At 40.2% G+C, this 20,166-nt stretch overlaps 1 protein-coding gene across 2 annotated transcripts in view; it reads right to left on the bottom strand.

Annotated features, from left to right (window-relative positions):
- Positions 1–1,735: 1,735 nt before the first annotated feature.
- The window catches only part of SUSD4 (sushi domain containing 4), a 74,140-nt gene continuing 55,709 nt past the window's right edge, over positions 1,736–20,166 (bottom strand). For both annotated transcript variants that reach the window (XM_069800066.1, XM_069800065.1), the window contains exons 6-9: positions 6,680–6,871; positions 6,061–6,205; positions 4,001–4,383; positions 1,736–2,797 (exon numbers count right to left, since the gene is read on the bottom strand). In XM_069800066.1, coding sequence (XP_069656167.1) covers positions 2,769–2,797; positions 4,001–4,383; positions 6,061–6,205; positions 6,680–6,871 — 749 coding nt within the window. In that variant the 3' untranslated portion in view covers positions 1,736–2,768. The remainder of the gene's footprint in view (positions 2,798–4,000; positions 4,384–6,060; positions 6,206–6,679; positions 6,872–20,166) is intronic.

Genomic DNA, 20,166 nt, shown 5'->3' with positions numbered 1-20,166 from the left:
AGGGCATCAGCTTGTGGGTTGGGGCACGGGTGCGGATCCAGGGGCAGGCAGACCTCTCAGGAGAATTCAAGCCCCATGTGGAAAAAAAAAGACCAGCAGTAGAAACACTCCTCTCTTTCCCCCCAAATATTCAAGCATGTAAACCCCCCAAACTCAATCACACAAGTAATCCCCCCAAAACACCCTTTCAAGAAGTCTTACACATCATAAGCAAAAAACGGTAAAACCCTCTCTTTTCCCTTTGCATGTTATATTTAGTACGGTGCTATCAAAGGACTATCAAGCAATATTAATACATCAACGTTTTCCAGTGTATTTGCAGTTCTGCACTTTTTAAAATAAAAATGGTCTAATAAGCCATAAATTTACATTTCTGAAGTTACCCTGTCTGGCTCCCTTAACAAAGTGACTGCAATGCAATACATACAGCAGTGTACATCTGTAAAACTGTAGAGCTCCAAATATTAATCAGAAGCTTTCATAACAGAAATGAATAAATGGAAGTCCAGAAATTTAATAAGGAATGAAATTTCACAAGCTGTTAAAAGACCAGCAAAGACAGATTTCATAATATTTTATAGGGCATCTAAAGTAAATTCAATACTTTTCAATGACATTATGAAACAAAAATCACTTAACTGACTCTAGGCTTGAAATGTGCTTCAATTCAAGGTTGGTATTACAGCACTCTTGTCTTGTTTGCTGGGGTGACAATCCTGAACTTCAGCTGGTAGTGCAAACACCTCTGGAAAGCATGTGACCTAAAAAGGAAGGGTTAGCAAAGTACGTACTAATATGCAATAGATACGGCTCTGGGATAAACCTGAAGATGCAATTTCAATTGAGACAATTTCAGCAAAAAAAAATGCAAAACTTATGTAAGCAAGAATGGAGGATAATGTGGAATATGTCTTACCTTTCAATACCAAACACTATGTTCTCCTCAATGATACCGTAGAATTATTGTAATAATTGCCTCTCCATTACAGTTTTTTGTCTCCATTTGCTTCTTGCTGTCATACACAGTTGCTGACAGGATGCTAATAAACACTTTCTTGAATGGTTGCAGCACATCTATCATTCTACTAGCCTGATTCATGAGTAGGGCCACTAGATGCTACCACAATACAAATAAATAATTAAACGATCATGACAAAATAATGGAGCAACTTGTAGCAATCCTCTGTTTAAGGCAATAGAGATATTACTGGTTTACTTTGTACATAAAATCAGAACTCAGTCTCATTTTTTCCTTTGGTTTGGATTAGCCCACATGATGGCAATCTCTATCATTAACATACGGCGAGTTCTTCCTTCAAACACTGCCAGTTTAACATATGTTTCATTTGCGCAATACCAAAAATAAGATGAGAAAATCTGTTTGGCTTTCAGTAAGTGTATGAAACAGCCAGGAATCTTCCTGACAAATAACAAATAGCCTGTAACACCACAAAGGTGAAACATCCATACAGGCTTTAGCACAATGCTCTGGCGTAGCATGCAGAAGAGAGAAAAGCCTCTACAGAAGCCATGTAGCGTTTACAGAAGCTGCGCCACTGGTGCATCCATTTCATGTGCTTTGCTTAATCAAAACCACTCTCTCATTTGTAGCTGGATAATGAATATAAAGCTGAAAATGCCACGGAGCAGGTGTGTTGCTGCCATCTCAGCCTTCAGGTGGGAGCTGGTGAAAGAAGTGAGGAAGGGAAAAAAAGGCAAACTACACGCAGTCAGATAAGTCAAAAGAACCGCAACTGAACTTTATTATTCTTTTAAAAAGTATTCTACAATAATGGCTCAGAATACTACCACAATGTACAGAGACAAGGCAGTGCTCTGGGCTATGACTGTAGATTACTCTAGTATATATATAGTTATAAGAGCTTAAGAAGGGTTGAAGCAGGGCAGTTCAACATTTCTTAAGCACATATTTAATAATTTTAACATTTTCTAGATCTCTCATATTATAGCAGGATTTATCAAATGCAATGTAGTCACAGAAGTCTTGCATAAATACAAATATTGATACTTTACCTTGAATATTGTATATGATATAAATTCTGCCTTACCTTTAAAAAAATCTCCAGATCATGATGTGACCTGGGAGTCTTTCCTTTTCTTTCTCTTTAAGAGTTTTTAAATATATATATATATTTATATGTATTTCCTATCATACATCAAAGTATATATGAATCCCATCATTTCTGTTATATTTTCTGCAGACATGGTCTGAAACAAAATCACCAACAACTAAATCAAAAGCTTCCTGGTTATCACAGGAAAGCCAAAGAGGATCTTTCCTCTTTTTTTATGTTTCAGTACTAGTATTTTTTTAAATTTGTAAGGATTCTTCATAAACTAGAGGTCCATAGATCATTTAAAGCAGTCTTTATAAGCAAATTTACATACTTTGACATGCTTTTGTGAGGCAGTTAGTATCAAAATCCAATAGCATTTCTTACAGAACCATATGACTTTCTGCGATGCAGATATACATTTCATTTCTAAAAAGCCACAGTTCTTTTTCTACATCTGCTCTCATCAAATCCCCAGGATTCATTCATAAAACTGCTGCTGTTCCAAATGCGGATGCTGTTATCCCCGCTGTGGATTAAGATGTACACCCAATCAGGTGACATCATCGCGTGGAAGATTGACAAGTAGGAGAACACCCTCCCCAAATCCACAGATAGTCTTTTCTATCTCTAAATCTTCATGATTCATGTCACCGAACAGTGCAATGTGACAAAGACACGTCTCTGTGCAGGCTAAGGGTCTTCCTCCATCAAAGGAATCTCTAGGGGATAAAAAGAAATAGCATTGATTGCCAATTGTAGCTTCTCTTTATACTTTTGCAGTGTGTTAGTATTAGCCATTCTACAAAAATAGAAATGGACATTGCGAAAATCTGAACAAGACACACAGTATCCCCAATTCTAGATCCACTTACACTCTAACACCTGTGTGAAAATTAACCTACTAAAACTATCCAGATTTTCTAAGACAAGTTAGACCCACAAAATCCTAAATGCAAACATCCTTTCTACTACATTAATCACTGAAACAGCATTCAGAGTAGGCAGGGACTTCTACTGGCATTATCATAATTTCTCCCTCCTCCTTCTAGCTGTCCTCTCCCCGCTGTGATACCATTGGAAGTTATCCCCAACCCTATGAAGCAGGAAGACTTCCTCCACCCAGACCTTCACCCACACTGAATTTAGGACACTGGTCTTTGCCTAGTGACTCTCAGGGACTGTGGAGAGCAGGATCAGAGCCACTCCTTCTAAATGTCTCCAAGGAAAGCTATATGGTTTCCCTAACATGCTGAGCAGCACACCATACAGCTCCGTTAGAACTCAATGAAACGATATCAATGCATGCTCACGTTTGATTTAAATGCAGACAATAATATATGGCAATCTCCCTTCTCATACATGTTCCCCTTATGCTGTGACTCCCATGTCCATGGCTTAATACATACATGCCTCAGACTGAACAGTTTGCTGTATGCACAGACATGAGGAGTTTGTTAATAAAGGCTGCTAATTTTGGCTGAGTGTGAAAACATGATTTGCTTCACATTTTAAGGAGAAAATCCTTTTCTTTGCTGTGAAAGCCATGGCATGTGAGGGAGTTGTGAGTGTAGGAGTTGAGGAGCAGATGAACAGACCAATACAGGCAAGATGATGGTTGGCTGTGCTGCCGTACACGGGTGCTTGCTGACATCCCTGTTGATGAGACTGCTGTTACTGGGTCTGGACGGGAACCTTCTGGTCTGGGATTCAAATCCCTTGCACCACAGCTAGCAAGGACATATCACAGACACAAAGCTCTATGACCATGGAGTAGTCTGGTTTGAAAAATGTCCAAATTAAGATGTGGACAAAACCATGGAGAAAGTACGAGCAAGTCAGCTGGATTTATTCCTGCTCTGACCGTACAAACAAATGATGGCTCCCGTTTACCGACTCACTCACTGCACCTATGCAAGGCTTACCATCTGCAATATCGATCCGCGGACTCGTGGATGCAGCCTCCCCGACGGTGCTACGGGATATGTCAGTTCGATCTGAACCGGGAAGCACTGCCGTTTGGCATGCTGGGGACGGGTACAAACTTTGGAGCAGTTCAGAGGAGCCCGACCTACTGTCACAGGCCTCAGATTCGCTAGGCAGCATGTCCGTAATCCTGGGGCCGGGGTAAGCAGGAGGATTCTGATCTTCTGTCTGCAATATATGCCCCTGGTCTGTGGTAGCTGAGTATCCAGGTGCCAGAGCATTCAAGCCACTGCTTACAGCTTCGTCGTAGGAAGGCAGCATGACAGGAACGCCATCCACCACCACAAAGTCGGGGTCACCCATGGAGCCCTCCTGGTTGCCTCTACGTCAAACACAGATGAGTTATCACAGAGAGCAGGAGCATGTCAGAAGCACCTCGGAGCAACCGCTGAACTTAAGTAAACACAGCACTTTCTAGTCATGCAAAATGAAGATACGGGGTCATTAACATTCACAGAAATGTTTGCTTCATGGGTTTGAAAAACTCTGTTCAGATTGACAGTCAGTGGAATCTGTTACAATCGGAAAGATGAAACCAGTATGTGAAGAACAATTCTGAGAAGGGAAGGAAAGCAGGTGCTTGGAAGAGATAAGGAGCACCATTTGCTGTGCTGTGCACAGTAGGTATCATGGATATAAGATCACAGATGTAGTTTCCCAGTCAAAAGTGCCTGAACCCCTGGAAAGATGTGTGCTAGAGCACAGAAGTGTTTACAGCCCATGTAAATGGGCCCTGAGATGACTACTACTGGATGACAGGGCTTTGGTGGCCAGATTTGTAGCATCCTTCAGGTCTTACTTTCAAAGCATGAAGGCTTCCTTAATCAGTACTAAGCTGGCTTCTTTTTTATGCAAAACATTTCTGTTAATTGGGAAGGTCTGTTAAACCCTAAAGTATCCATTTAGTAGCCAATTAAATCACAGTATAGTCCTGGCAGGAGGGAATTGATCCCAGGTACCTTTAGGACATGAAAACGTCTGAAAAGGAGAGGACAGAAAGCCATTTCAGTAAGCTAGACAAGTATGGGCTATAAAGCTACCCATAGTGCAACACATTACCCCAGAGATCTTCCTAGTTATATATGTATACGTATACTATTCCCTATATACAGTAAATATGCACATGTATGTATATAAATTTACACATCACTTATATAATCTGTATACTTTTATGTACACACATTTATTTAACATTAAGATCACCAAGTCCTTTCGGCTGCATTGGCATGGGGACATATTTACTGACATACAGCTTTTTCAACTCTCCTTTCTGCATGTAGTAGAATAAAGACGAGAAAAAGCAAGCGCAGGAGAAGAGAAGTCACACAGTCAAGGTCCACAGCAAACTGAGCAGACTGAAAACTAGAAACAAGTCTAAACCCCAATGTAATACTAGCTTTGCCTAAAACTCAGCATGCCTGCCTTTGTTTTTCCAGTTGTAAGGTGATAATAATAACAGTAATACCCACCTTCCTGTTTCATGAGGAGTGCTGTGAGAATCAATGACAAATGCTCATAGCTGCACAGTATTTTATGGAAATAAAGGAAGATGCAGGAGATGTTTATGAATCATGATGAAAATAATACTCATGAAGGGAAAGCAAACTTTTAATACAAATTTGTCCATAGAGAAAAAAGAAATTCTTTCTTAAAACTTACATTACTAAGTCTACAGTAGTTAAAAAATTAATTCCCCCAGCACCTCAAAATGAGTATTTAAAAATACTGTCAGCTATTTTTATATGCAGAAGCAGCAATTCTCAGTACCAGAGCTGTAATTACTCCCAAAGCGAATCTGGCAAACTTTGCCTTTTATCTTAGCTGCAGAAGGGACTACTGCGGGTTTTTGGGGGTGCCCTTCCACAACGGTGGTTCAGAGGCTTCTGCTCAGAGCAGCAGCAGAAGGTGTCTGCAAGGCTCGTGAGCCACTCCGTCTCCTCAGCAAGGAGTGCTGAATGTGAAAACTGGAAAAAAAAAAAAAAAAGAAAACAGTACAAACCTTGGAAGGAAATGTGTCTTAAATTTGGTCTGGAACATCCTGGCTAAAATAACCAGTAGCAGTACTAATAAAACGCTGGTAGCAGTAAATGCCACTATTTTCCATGTAGTTAGGAGGGTCTCCTGTGTATTTGGCCAGGTTTGCTCTGTAACAAAAAGGCAATACAAGAGTTGTGCTTGATTATTACTGTTGTTATTTTGTATTAATACTTCAGCAATACTCAGAAGTGCAAGTTAGTTAGGAAAACACATCTTTTATACATATCTTGTAAAAACACACATGAACCCAATGCCATATACCAAAAGCAACCTTAACATTAAGCTGCTACAGGGTCTGGACCTTGCTTTTTTTCCCTTGACTTTTTTTTATACGTGCAATCATGACCTTAGCTTATATACATATAAAAATATTCAGAAGATGTTAAAAAATACATCTGAAGAGCTAACAATTGAAATGGTTTAAGATCATTCAGGATCTCGGAAATGTACTATATCTAATAGCCTCTTCATCACTTAACCATGAAACAGATGAAGTTAACCAGGCATTAGAGACCAGCAGATTTGCTCTAAAAAAGAGGGACTATAAACGGATAGGAGTGATGCCATTGCTGCTCCCTTACCTGTTTTGACACAGTACACTTGGTAGGAGGGGAACCACTCTCCGTACTGGCAGGTGATGTACTTGTAGTCGTTGGTGAGGGTGTAACCAGGATCACAGTAAAACTCCACCACCGTCCCGTGGTTGTAACGCTCGCAAGGCCGCGGGTGGCAGATGTAGTCTCCATGACTCACCATTGGAGGTAGTGGACAAACTTGGGCAAATAAACAAAGAGAAAAGGAGAAAGACATTAATGCCAGCAACCCACCACTGGGTAGCTTCAGCCTGTCAGAATGCACAGGGCACGCTTCAGGCTCCCTTTCAGGCTCCCCGCCGTTTGGGGTTTGTCTCAGCGGTACCAGACCGCTGCTGCTGGGAGGCCAGGCGCCCGTCCGCACCAGCGGAGGGATGCGCACACACCTCCCGCCTGGCAACACGTGCCGGGGGTCACTTTCGGCTCTCACTGACACCAGCGAGCTCTGCTGTCACCTCCTTGTTTAAAGGCCTGAGAGATGGGACTTGGGAAGGTTCCCATCCTCTGGGGGAAGGGGAGAGCGAGAGGAAGACAAAAGGGGGGACGTATGCCTGTAAGATGGCTATATGGGGATGGAGGGGGACAGTGAAAATAAGGAGAATCCCTCTCCTTATCAAGCGTCTCAAATTCAGCTGTAACATCCTATTTTTTGTTTCATTAACGTAACTAAATGGTTATACGCACTAATTAAATTCCTAAATACTCACTTTTAAAAATAAGTTTGCTATCAACCGTGCTGCAAGAGATGCACAGCACGCAATGTTGCTTAAGCACTTACAGTCTGTACCGCTGTAATACTATTAAGTTGAGCTTAAACTCTACTGGTGTTATTTGTGTTTTGTTATCTCTGAACAGCCCTACTGATCTCAGTAGGACCGCTGGTGGAGTGAGGTCTTCAACAGAGGCTGACCCTGCATTAATTAAGTACAGTTGTTTACATAAGGTTAGGTAAATAAGAGAAAATTGCAATATAAACATGGGCAACTTTTATTGTAGGCCCTGAAATGAAAAGAAATGTCCTCTCACGTGGCTGGGCAGATGACCTCAATGGAGAACCAAGGGAGCACTCTCTAGGAAACAGCAGCAGGGAAAGCGGCTCGCAAGCAGTATTTTCATAAGAGAGGAAACTTTTCCACTGAGTAAGTGTTAGTTGATTACTATTTTCTTAAGTGCTTTTAACACAGAGGAAAAAACCCCTACAAAGTGTAATAATGTCTCAAATGGCTATGCACTGACCCAAAAAGGGCTTAAATTACTGGATGGCTTGTTTTATTTCCCATCAGAGCCAGCAACTAACTGGCTCAGTGCCCCATCTACAGGCTGTTCCCTTCACTTCGTGCCTCCCTCATGCGGGCAAGACCTACTGCATTGATTTAAATAATGAAAATGCCATCTCGCAAGAAGAATCTTCCCAGAAATTACAATTCAACTGCTTCTCTCTGTGAATCTTGTTACATGAATAATGCATTTCATAAAAAAATACACAAGATATTAAATGAATCTTTAAGAGAGGCTGATTACAATGTGCAGTAATGTCTATTCCCCATCCCCTGGAGACATGGTTTTGTTTGCATTTTCACTGGCAAGGCTTAATAATAACTTGAAATCAGAGCAAGTAATTCACATAAAAATTCACATCCTCAATACTCTCCATACTTTCCAAAGTCTCTGGGCCCACGAGACAGAGGAATGCTTTACTGGGAAGTTAACTCAAGACGGAAAACAATTTTCTTAAGACTAGGGCAAAGGTGTCAGACAAATAGTAGGAAAGCACCTTTTGTCCATATCAGGGATCATTCTTCTATTAAAAAGAAAATGATCAGTGCGAAAGCAACAATTCTGGCCTGCCATAAGGAAATCTGGTATATTTTTATTGTCTACGCTTAAAGCATGAGAACAAAGGAAGACAGCAATTTAAGCTTCTTTGCAACTGAGTTCTGCCAAGCTACGGCAGTCTGCAAGAGATGTGTAGATGCCCAGTACCTTTCTAGCAACAAGCAAGTAGAGCACACCTTATCACAAAGAGCAACACTCAGAGAAATAAATTTTCCTCTCCAGCAATGTACCTGCTGTCTCATCCCTAACCTCCTAATGGTGTCCCAGCAACGTAGATCAGCTCAGGAATGACACATTTCCAGGCAGATTAAAAACAATACACTGTGGGGACAACCCAGATACGGAGCTGGCAGTCTGTTTACAAATGGAGATGTATTTTATAAAACCTGAAAACAAGAGCATCAGTCTTTGTGTAGGATATGTCCCCAGTGCTAAAAAAAAGTGCCACCCCTTCCACTGACACCCTCCATGTTTCAAGGGAAATGCTCATGCATTGGTGCTGCCTGGAAACTTCTGCAAACACTTCTTTAATGCACTGCTGAGCATTAGTCATGAATTAGAGTCAAGTTTTAAGCAGTCGTACCTGCCAACAGCTCTTGCATTAAACACTCTTACAACCAGCAGATGCAATTGAACGGGTTTGAAAATGAGGGCGTTTAGCTCAATTGAAACAGTGCTTCATTCTTACGTCAACTGGACTGTCAGAGTCAGGGGTTCTCACTCACTTGGGGTATCCCTCCCCACCTCTTGTGAACTTTACGTTCATGCAGTCTGAGGATCCCTCAACATTTGCATGGGCAAACTGGCCTCCATGTACAATCAGTAATGCTCAGGTTCAGAGCCTCTTTTTCCAAATGAAGTCAAATGAGATACATCACAAACAACCAAAAATGAACTCGCTTTGGGCTCTGGGCAGTTAGTCATACACCCAGTCCCTTTCTCAACTCGCTCCATTCCCATGGTCATCCTGGCCCAAGATCCTTTAAAGTCAGTGGAAGGACAGCCATGAAGTGGCCTTAGTTTTGATCATAGAAAAGCAAGATTATGGAAGTCTGGAGGGCCGCTGAACACTCTTGGCTCTCAAAGACAGAAGATTTTTAGTGCAGAGCTAGTCATCTTACAGGGTCACATCCCTTATTTATGCTGGATACCAGTGTATGATACTGGTTACACAGATTAAAGTAATGTGTCAGATCAAATATGGAGGAAAACTCAGGTGGCAAACCTAAGCCCACTGAAGTTTTCTAGGAAAGGTAAAATTCTAGCATTCCCAGTGACTGACCCTAATGGTATTTGGAAATTACAGGCCACGGACTTCAGGCAAATGCATCAAACTCACAGAATGAAAATAGCCACAAACTGATTAAAATAAAAGTGTGTTTGACAAGTACATTTTCACTGTCAAAGCTGACAGCAGTATGAACGATACATAAGCATAGAAACAAAGTGAATTCTACTTCAGAAAATTCTCACAGCTTAAAAAACGACCTAGGTGCTGTTCTTAAATATGACACCAAATCTTTACTACCAATAGCTTTCAGCATCTTCACTTCATAAGGCTTTTGAGACTTTAATGTGCTAATTACAACATCCAGCACGGATAACCCAGTAATATCTTCTGATGACCAACATTAAAAGACCACATGCGTGTGCCCTTAACTTTGGAGCTTGTCAGAGGGATGGACATAATTCAGGCAGTGTCTGCTGGTGGTTCTGCAGTACATGATCCTGGGTCTCCAGATTTGACTTTGTAGAGCAATTGGCCACAGACTGTAAGGGGACTTACAGAACTTTACTGCTCAGCATTCTCAGCTGAAAAGCTGAATCATTCATCAGAAAGAAAGAACAAATGTGTTTATATAGCAAATAAGTCCCTTCCAGGATGCTCAAGACACTTATTACTCAAGGAAGTTGAAGGGAGGAATTCCCAATCCGATTTTGATGGACTTTCCCGCCTGCTCTTAGGAGCTGTTGGAGCTGAGGGCTCTCCTCTGAGATCAGCTGTGGGCTTTCTGCTCTGACTGATGTTAATGAAAGATTAGCACTCTCAGGAAGAGCTTAAAACCTGGGGAGTCGAGCCTTGTGTTACAAACCCTGTCAAACACTGGCTTGGAGCAGAGGCAAAGGCAGGTCTGCCCCACGACATGCCCCCTCCATCGCAGCCTCCACAGTGCAACAGCCACATCCCTTGGACCAGGGTCACAGCGAGGGTGACACAGGCTGTGGGCGCTTACTGCCCAGACACTGGAGGAATAAATGGGGTTCAGCCAGTAATTTTTCCTACCCATTATGGTCAAGAAGCTTTTTAAACTTTGCCCAGAGGATGCTGCAGTAATTCTGCACTGTTGACACTAGAACTGTAGGAGGGAGAGATTTTTTTGGCATTAGCATATTCTCAATTAACATTGATAGCACAGAATAAAGATGTCACGTCACTTTTTAAAAGCCACTGGTAGAGAGGTAACAGTGGAGTTACAGATATTTACAGTGCTCAAAAACTTCCTTTTAGTCAATCAGTTCAATGGTTAGTTGGTTTAGTCTTTGGTCAAAGTAGGCAGGAGGTAAATTATTCAGGTTTTGCCCAGCTTTTGTACATGAGCCAAAAAATAAAAGCAAAAATGTCTTGAAATACAGGGCACTTACTTACTTACTTATAAAAAGGGGGTAGGAATAAGCAAGAAGCTTATTTTCTACCATTGATTTTTTGCATAGTATGTTTTTTTCTCTAGCTACTAGTCTTCCTTTCATGTAGGACCTTAGTTGCTTGGTTAGCTGGGTTAGCAGAAAAACCCAGTGTAAGGCCAGCCATTTTCTGTTTAACACAGGGATGGACAGGGTTAGTGACATTTGCACCTAATAAAAAATAACACTTCTTCCAAACACACCATGAATGCCTGCTTGTTATGCAAAGAGTGAGAAAAGATTAAGAGGAAACTTCATGATGAGAAAGACACAGAAAAACTGCCATTTCCAATGTGCGGGGAAAACACTGGTGTATCTCACTAGATAGTAATCAGAGAGGTGGGCACACTGTCTGGTTTGTGCACAAACTGGAAGAGAACAAGAGCTTCTCCTAACCTTCACTTGTTGTTCTTGTACTTATCAGGACATTAATTATCACCAGAAATCTGGACACCTGTCGTCCGGCTACTGCATTCCAACCAATGTTTAATTCGACCCATGATTTACTCCATGAGACCACAGCAGGATACATCCCAGCAGGTCTGAGTCTTCCCATCTAGGGTGACCTGGTCCTCACCTGAGTCTTTACCGGCTGGCTTCTGGGGCCTTAGTAAGGATCCTTTTCCATATATTGCCTTCATACAAACAAATGCTTGGGTACACAGGATCTGAAAATTCATTTTTTTTATGGGAACATAGAAGATGAAGATTATATTTGTTCCTTTTCCTGCTTCTTTATGAATACTGTGCTAATAAAACTTGGTTCCTTGCTTACTTCAGTGTCATCACCCTTCAGACCTTCAGAATAAAATAAATACTCAACCAAGAAGCCTTTCTCTCATATACCTCAACAACCCCTGTCCAGTTCACCTGACAGACCTGGCCATTTCCACAGGTACTACCAGCACATGAATCACACTTGCACTGCACAGTACAGAGCCCTGATTTCAAGCTCCTCGTCCTCTCACATACACATAACAACACATTATAAGATAGTCACTATGGAGGGGAAGGCAATGCCTATATCCTATATTCAGTTGATGGAACACAGGTATTAGCATCTTTCATAAAGGAAAATGTTTCTTAATAGTTATGAGTTTGTAAAAAACAACAAACAAAAAGAAAATAAATCAATGGTGTTCAAAACAAAGTAGCTGTTAGTTGTGAATTTTTAAACTCTGAAGACACTACACTGTTTAGAGAATTTACCGATTTGTTTGTTAGCCAAAAAGTTCTCAAGACAAAAACTGGTAGACAAAAATTGGAATTTCTAGTGCAATATCAGATAGGGAAATACATAGGGGAAGGGGGAGTGGATGGCCAACAGGAAGAAGAGGAGGCAAAGGAAATTACTTCTGCACTTTAAATATTAAAAAAAGGATTCTTCTATTTTTTTCTATTTTTTTAACTTAGATTTCCATTTATAGTAATGCAAAAAACCAAAAGTATTTTAATTCTAAAATTGCAAAACAAGAATTCCGGTTAAATTGTCCAGTATTATAAGTAGGATGGAAGAAAAACTGTTGGACTCAACTACTCATATCCAGTCGAGAGCTTGAAGAAGCAATTAAGAGGTTTCTAAAAGGAAGGAAGTAGCAAACCCAGTTGCTTTAAAATAAGCCATGTCAAAACATCTCAATCTAGAGCAGCTGCTTAACAGGAATTTACTTATGACATTCTTCAGAAATGTTAGCAGAACAGGAAGCATTACTAGAGTAACTTTTCATTTATCGTGAACATCAGCTTAACAATACCCTAATGACACATTCCTATAATAAATGCTGCTGGCATTGTGAAGGGAGACTTACTGCATATTACAGCTGTGCTGGAATAAGTGAGAAAAACTTTGAGGCCATTGAATTTGTGTTTTGAAAGTGAAGACATGCTTTGAGGAACTCTTCTGATTACTCATTCCCACAGCAAAACAACAGCACCAATCGTAATACCAGAAGAGAAAGTTTAGTGGAAACAACTAAGTGAGCACCAATATATAATGTAACTCCTATTAAGCCTGACAGTAGACATGATGTAAAGTAACAAAGATACAAGATGCTTATTTTGAACTCTGGAGTTGCCAGCAAATTTATTTCTTGAAAGCCTACAGCAAGAATTATTAAAAATATTGTATTCTTAGCCAGTAATTTCCAAACTCTTTTCAGTCTTAACCTTTCTCAACTACTTAACCTTCACAATGCCACTTACATGTTTTGTCCTGAAAAGACACCTAACAGTTAAGCAACTTCTTCTCAGCCATTCAGCAAGTCAGTGTTCAAGCAGCTAGGAACACACCTTGGGTCTCATGGCTCCAAGCTGCTTGCTCTGCCCCTAGACAATCACCCCTGGGTAATTCTGTACCAGCTACAATAGCGAGGTAAGCCTTTCAACGTGCATAAAGTGAGAAGCACTTTTCACCCTCTACGAAGTGTGAAATGAATCGAATAATTAAGTTTTTAATGAAAAGCTGCTTCTCTGGTCTAGCTCTGACAAACACCATCTTGCTGAAAATTGCTATCCCTGACACCAGCTGTATGAGCCTAAATGAAACAGCATAAAACTAGTTTCAAGCCTATTTTAATAGTAGTTTAAAATTAGCTGATTCCTAAATGGAAACAGAAGGTGATTTACAATCACTTATCATACACAGAGCTTCCTTATTACTGGAGTTACAAATTACGGAGCCCATTTTGCTGTTCCAGTCAGCTGAGCTCCTACAGGAGCATCACACCAAGTTCACACTTGTCCTCAACAATCCTGCCGTTCCCAGCACAGCAACGTGTGAAGTATTCATCTTAATGCCAAAGTCTTTAGTTTCAAATGCATTTCGCAATGGATGCATGATGAAACACACCCCAGATGATCTTTCTCCTATAAATTTTAAGTTAAAAAGTGCAATTTTCATTTAAACTACAAAAAAAAAAGATGATGAGTTTGCAGCAATAGAGAGCTAGGAGTTCTTTTAGCAAGAGGCCCGTAATTAGCAAAAGGCCTGTAATTATCTTTAAGGAATATTCATACTCATTTTTCACATGGGAGTGCTTGGAGCACCGTAGTCAGTTTACAGCAGATTGTTCTAGCTTTCTTCATCACTGGCTTCTAGTTTTGTTTCTTCCTTTTCTCATGAGTGGTTGACTTTATGATCAGTAATGGTCTTTTTTTAGGACTTTGAGAAGCAGATGTTGGGGACTGCATAGACACCTAACGTGAAGGAATCGGAGAGCTTCAGAATAACTCAAGGTTTGGGTATCTGACAGGCATCACAGGACAACCCCAGCCCTGGAAAAGGTCAAAGTGCTTAGAAGTAGAATGGAGGTGGAGGAGGGAGAGTGAGTTGTTGGGAAGCTGGCTAAGAAAATCAGACAGATAAAAGCACCTGACAGGGATGTCTGAAGAAGCCAGTGCTCACTGTGAGCTGGACATGTCAGTGGTTTTATGTTATTTTAATCTCCCTTTCTTTAACAGCTTTTTCCTCCTTGTTTATAAGCAAGAATCCCTTGAGCTGCGTGGTGTCACCTACACCAGTCATCAGGGATTGACGGAAAGAAGGAATGCTGGAATAGACAAGCTGTATTCCAGGGTTTAGCTGAAGGCTGGGGAAATCAAGCTGTACCACCTGGGAGAAGGAAAGGTCCCATTCCCAGTGGAGTGCTACTGGGAAAAAAATAAGGGGGAGGAAAACCAGCAGGTGATCTTAGCATTGTAATACCACAAACCAGCTTACAAGACTAGGAGGACACGGAAGAGTATTGGTTTCTGTTATTTATGTTTAGTTATCAAGTGCCTATCTACACTGACTGGTGAAACTGCCACCCCTTAAATATTGGTTTCTATGTCTGGAAGTGAACAAACCTACGCAGTGAATAGACTTCCTAATGCATAGAATCTGTAGCTACAGTCCCCTCCATTTGTGGAAGATGTTCTGTGATTGCACTTCGTAGCCAAATTTAATGAACGTGTCCATAAAGCACAGATATATTTGATTCAAAGTAGACAATGTAGTGTGCTTTTCCTTTCTGAGGAGCCCTGCCAGATACAGTTAAAGATTAATATTATAAAACAGTCCTCAGGGAGAAATTTTGTGTGCTTTCCCCCACCTAATCCTCAGCATATTTAAAGCACCATGGATAAAACACTACATGCATCTGGCAGCTAATGTGGAACTTCAGGGCAGAAATTATGGCTCCATAAAAAAGCTGGGATGTCTGGCTGATTCTGGAAATGCTAAAGAGTTTCTGAAAGGTACACAGGTGATAGAGCAGGTGTAAAACAATGATTTACTGTGACAGTCCTGTGCATCAAGCAGAAACAGAAGACATAAAAGAAACAGATTACAAGTTGTTGTTCTGTTGCTTTCTTGAAAAACTATGAAGAGTGGAGAAGGCATCTATTTCAATCAAAGCCAAGATCAAAGAAGATTTCTGCAATGCAAAAAAGGAGCAGTCACTTAGAAATACAGTGGTTTTTATCTTCTTCAAACAATGTCTTCAACTTGGAGACTATTGTCTAACCCCGCCCCCCCCAACCCTCATCACGAGAGCTGTAAAAAGCCCACTTTTGTGTATCATTCTGTCTCGAAACGTGGTCTGGTTTTCTTTCTGTTTCACTTTGCAATACACCTGCTGGAGTTAAGAGATTGGATGATTATTAAGCAGTATGTCCATAGAAAAACATCATTTGTCTGCCTACTATTTCATGTCACTGTGCTCTTTCTGAATTCAGCTCTTTTCCACACCTCTTCAGCTGTGGGTAAAGGTGTACAGATGAATTTCAGCATTCTCCAACAGCACAAAAATCCAGATATTCCAAGTCACTATAAGCAGCTCCTTAAAGTGTTCAACTTCCACACTCATACAGGGTGGCTGGATGTGTATTATTTCTGCACTCCTGGGTGATCTTTAACTGTCTACGGTGCAGAAACACGTAGAACTATTGAATGACTTTCTTAAAGAAAACTATCCTTCTAAACTTCTTCATCACACTTGCGTTCTACGATTAAATCACCCCCAGGGTGAAACGCTGTCAGCCTATTTCATCCTTTGGCCATCAGGCTAAAGGTGTCACCGATGTAAAGGTGTTGCCCAAGTAAAGGTGCTTACAAGTATTGTTGGCTGCTGCTATTTGAGCATTTACTGCTGGTTGTTGTTCCTGAGTTGCAAGAAGTATTGCTGTAGGCAGTGAATATATTCTGAAATGCCACTCTAGTCAGAGCTATTAAAAACAAGGCTATCAATGCATCTTATGTTAGCATTAACTCAGTTAACTTGGATGTCAACTTTGGCAGTTGAGCAGTATTTTATCTATTCTCCCTCCTTCCTGCAAGCTGAGTAGGTCTAAACATAGAACAGAATCCTGGTATCTACCTCTTAATTTCCTAATACCACAGTGTTTCACAACTTGCTTGTATTGCTGCCCTCTGTTCCCTCTACAGGATTTTTATCTGCTAGAGATCTGCTGCATCAACATTATCTTCCCTGAGGATACGTATCAGTCTGTCATGTTGGAATTTATCTAAAGCCTTCTCAATGTCAACAAAGAAACACAGAGAGAAATCCATTCGTACCAATGTATGATATCTCAGGCTTAGGATTGCTTACTTTATTCTGAGGCCTGAACGTAAACTGATTACAGGCTGACTGGTATCTTTTTTTCTCAGTGTATTGCTGTATGTTCCATCAAGAATTTAAAATATTTTGAGAGCATAGTTTATCAAATGTATAGCTTGGTGTCAGTCACTGTTGATGACATTAGCAACTGTTATGTAAGAATCAAGATTTTTGAAGCTTTCCTTCAAAGTATCCTGTGTGTAATTGGTTAGAAAGTTTAAGTTACTTTGTTTTGAAATATTAAGCAGCTATGGCATTTCACCTGTAACATCACCCCCCTCCAGTGCTCTTTCATGCTCTTTACTTTCTAGGGTCTATGTCAGAATTATCAGACCCTCTCTATGAGTGTCTGTCCTCAGGTTTATGAGAAGAATCATTTTAAAGCTCTGTCCTGTATTTTTGCCTGTCTTTCCAGAATATTTTTTTATTTGTAGCATACTTTGCTGCGTTTAATTTTCATATGACTAAGCCCCTTTTGTTCTTCAGAAATTTCCTGGTGCTCCAGGTAGGGTTTTTTGGGTTCCCTTGCACTTCTTCTGGCTTTGTTGTGCAATTTTCTTAATTCCTTCCTTCTCCTGTCTTTATTCCATAGTTTCTATAATTTTCAGGATCCTTTCTATAATTGGTGGTTGCTTACCATTGTATCTTTTCACCTCTTCTCACAATGAGGTGGTTTTGTATACCAGAGTTCTGAAGTGCCTTCAGTTTTCTTCTATGTTTTTCCTCTCTTCTACACATCAAATCTCCCCTTTGAAGTCTATTCCTCATGTTTTTTTCATTTTAATTTTGAATCTACCTACAAAAATTTGAAATATTTCCTATTTTACATTCTTTCAAGCTTAACCTCAGCTAGAGAATCTGTTGATCCTAGCATGTAGAATGAAGTTTTGATATTGCAATATATCTGATTTCCTGCAGGACCAGCTTTTCTGTTCAGCTGGGATGATGCTGAAACAAGACATTCCAGATAATAGGATCATGTTTGTTGTTTGCAAATCAGCCTATTTTCCCTTTTACTCTTACATACAAAGCCGGGAATTCCCAATTACTCTATCCAGACAACTGCTTTATATTCTAGCATTAACATTATTATCAAATCCTTCCAGACTTTCCTCTCTTTGTCTGTTCCCCCCCCCCCGTTTTTTATAACAACTATTCCTTACGTCTTCTTGAAAGTCTTCCAAAGGGCAGGAAAGATTAAAATATGGAGTCCAGATGGCAAGGTGTGTAATCATATGCAGATCACGTTCCCAAAGTACTAACAATCAGGCTTTTTTGTTTTGGTTTTTTTTTTTAATTTCTCCAAATGTCTCCAATTCACCTTAAAGTATTGTATCATATCATAAACATTTCCTAGTTCTATACATTTCATTTCACAGAGTTCCATACGAGTATGTTTTCAAGTGTTTGCTCTCCTTCAGTGTTTCTGGAAGCCATCTGATTTTACAATTAGTGTTTATACCCCATGCAGTAATCTTCAATTTAAGGGTTTTTCCACCCATCTTTTGCATATCTGATTTTACAGAAGGCAATCACTAACTTACATCAATTTCTACAGATGGATTATTAACCCCAAATTCATAATTTAAAAATCATATAAATAAATAAATAAAAAATTCCTTAGATTTTCATATATCCTTGGAAGTGTCTAGCGAGTTTCAGTACAAAAGAAAGTTTAAAAACCTTCTGCATACTTATGGAATTCCACTAGAAAAAAAGTATATTAAGAAAGTTAAAGATGTAAATGGAGGACTTAAAGAAGAAGAAAATTCAGTGTTAAGATGCTTCATCTTATCCTCTAAATGACTGTAAAATTTTCTAGCACTGGTAAAACAACACCATTTCCCCTACCATCATTCTCAGATATAGCTGAACCATTTCAACTGAAGCTTCCCAAATGATTCAGCTTGAGGCAGACACTCAAAAATCAATCTGAATGTTTTAAATTTGGCAAAGGTGCAAGCATTTAAGAAGAGGATCTTATACCAGTAAATACTTGGCAATCCGAGCTAGAGGCATCCTTATTTGCCTGAGCTCTAACAACTTCCCTGATCAGATGCAAACAGCTGTTTCTGAGAAGCTGCTGCATAACTCTGCAGTGTTGGCTGCACTTCAGTACCAGGTAACACAATTTTTATGCACTGCTGTGACTAAAGCAACAGTGATTGTAATTATGAGAAAAATCTTCCCTATCAGCAAAAATTAGCCTCTCACCAGAGCTGGTGGAAGCTCAGTGCTTGGCAATACTGAAAGTAAGTCTGGACTGTACAATGGGAGCTGAGTGGTCCCTGGTGTAACTATTTATTTAAATGGAGCTACAAACCCTTCAGTCAGAATTTATTTGCCCTAACAAAGAGGGAAAAATTCCTGAGATGATTGACATATAGCATTTAAGACACATTTAAGAAATTCCTTCTGTGAAGGCTTCAAGAAGAACATATATCAAAATGAGAAGGCTGTAATCAGCATTGTTTATAGCAGAATAAAAGCTCTAGAATGGTTTACTATAGCTTCCTAACAACCATTTCCTTTTAATCATCACCATATTAAAACACTGAGCAGGATATGTCATTAGGATGAATTTTGAATTGATTATGGAAATAAATAAATGGAATTAATTTGTTATTTGCAGATTTCCTCTGTGAAAAATACTGCTTGGCGAGATTATACCTCGCACATAAAAGGAATGCTGAAAAATGAGCTTGGCATTGGTATGCAAGGTGCAGAATGAAAAATATGCAGGGAAGCAATTTTGTCCACTAACTGAGAGTAGTGGATTGTAACAAGATTCCTGGAGACTGGCACTCCTTGCATAAATCGCTTGAACAAACGCTTTCAAACGAGGGCATCTCAAGTTGATTTACCCTATGTGGATTTAATTTTGAAGTTCACTGCATACCAGCTGCAGCATCCCTACAACAGAGTTCAGAAGGGGAGTTGTCAGCGGTGACCTTTTAGTGTTGCTGCTCTCTCTCCTGCCCCAACAGAAGCGGGGACAGCCCCAAAGCTGAGGAGAACTTGCTCTTGCAAGCATTATGCTCTAGACTTTGGTCTCCGGTGGTTCACTCAATACATGCACAGATGGGACGCCAACAGAAATCACCATGCAAAGTTTTAACATTTAAAGAGAGCAATAAGAAAGTGATTAAAAGGGAGGCTGGATCTAAATCAAAACTCAGGAGGCCTCCCAGATGGTCTTGACCCAGTGTCTGGCACACACTAATCCCCCCTTTACAGATCATCATAGTGGACTGAGGATGATAACTTTTGACATGTTATTTAAAACCTAGAACTGTCAGGGCAGCAGTTCTTACCTCATGTTTTAAATTATCAAGAAAAAAGTGCATCTCCGTGACT

This window comes from Haliaeetus albicilla, chromosome 13 (genome assembly GCF_947461875.1).
Source record: "Haliaeetus albicilla chromosome 13, bHalAlb1.1, whole genome shotgun sequence".
Lineage (NCBI taxonomy): Eukaryota > Metazoa > Chordata > Aves > Accipitriformes > Accipitridae > Haliaeetus > Haliaeetus albicilla.
Note: the sequence above shows the minus strand (reverse complement) of the source record. Positions and strands in the feature narration are given on the sequence as shown.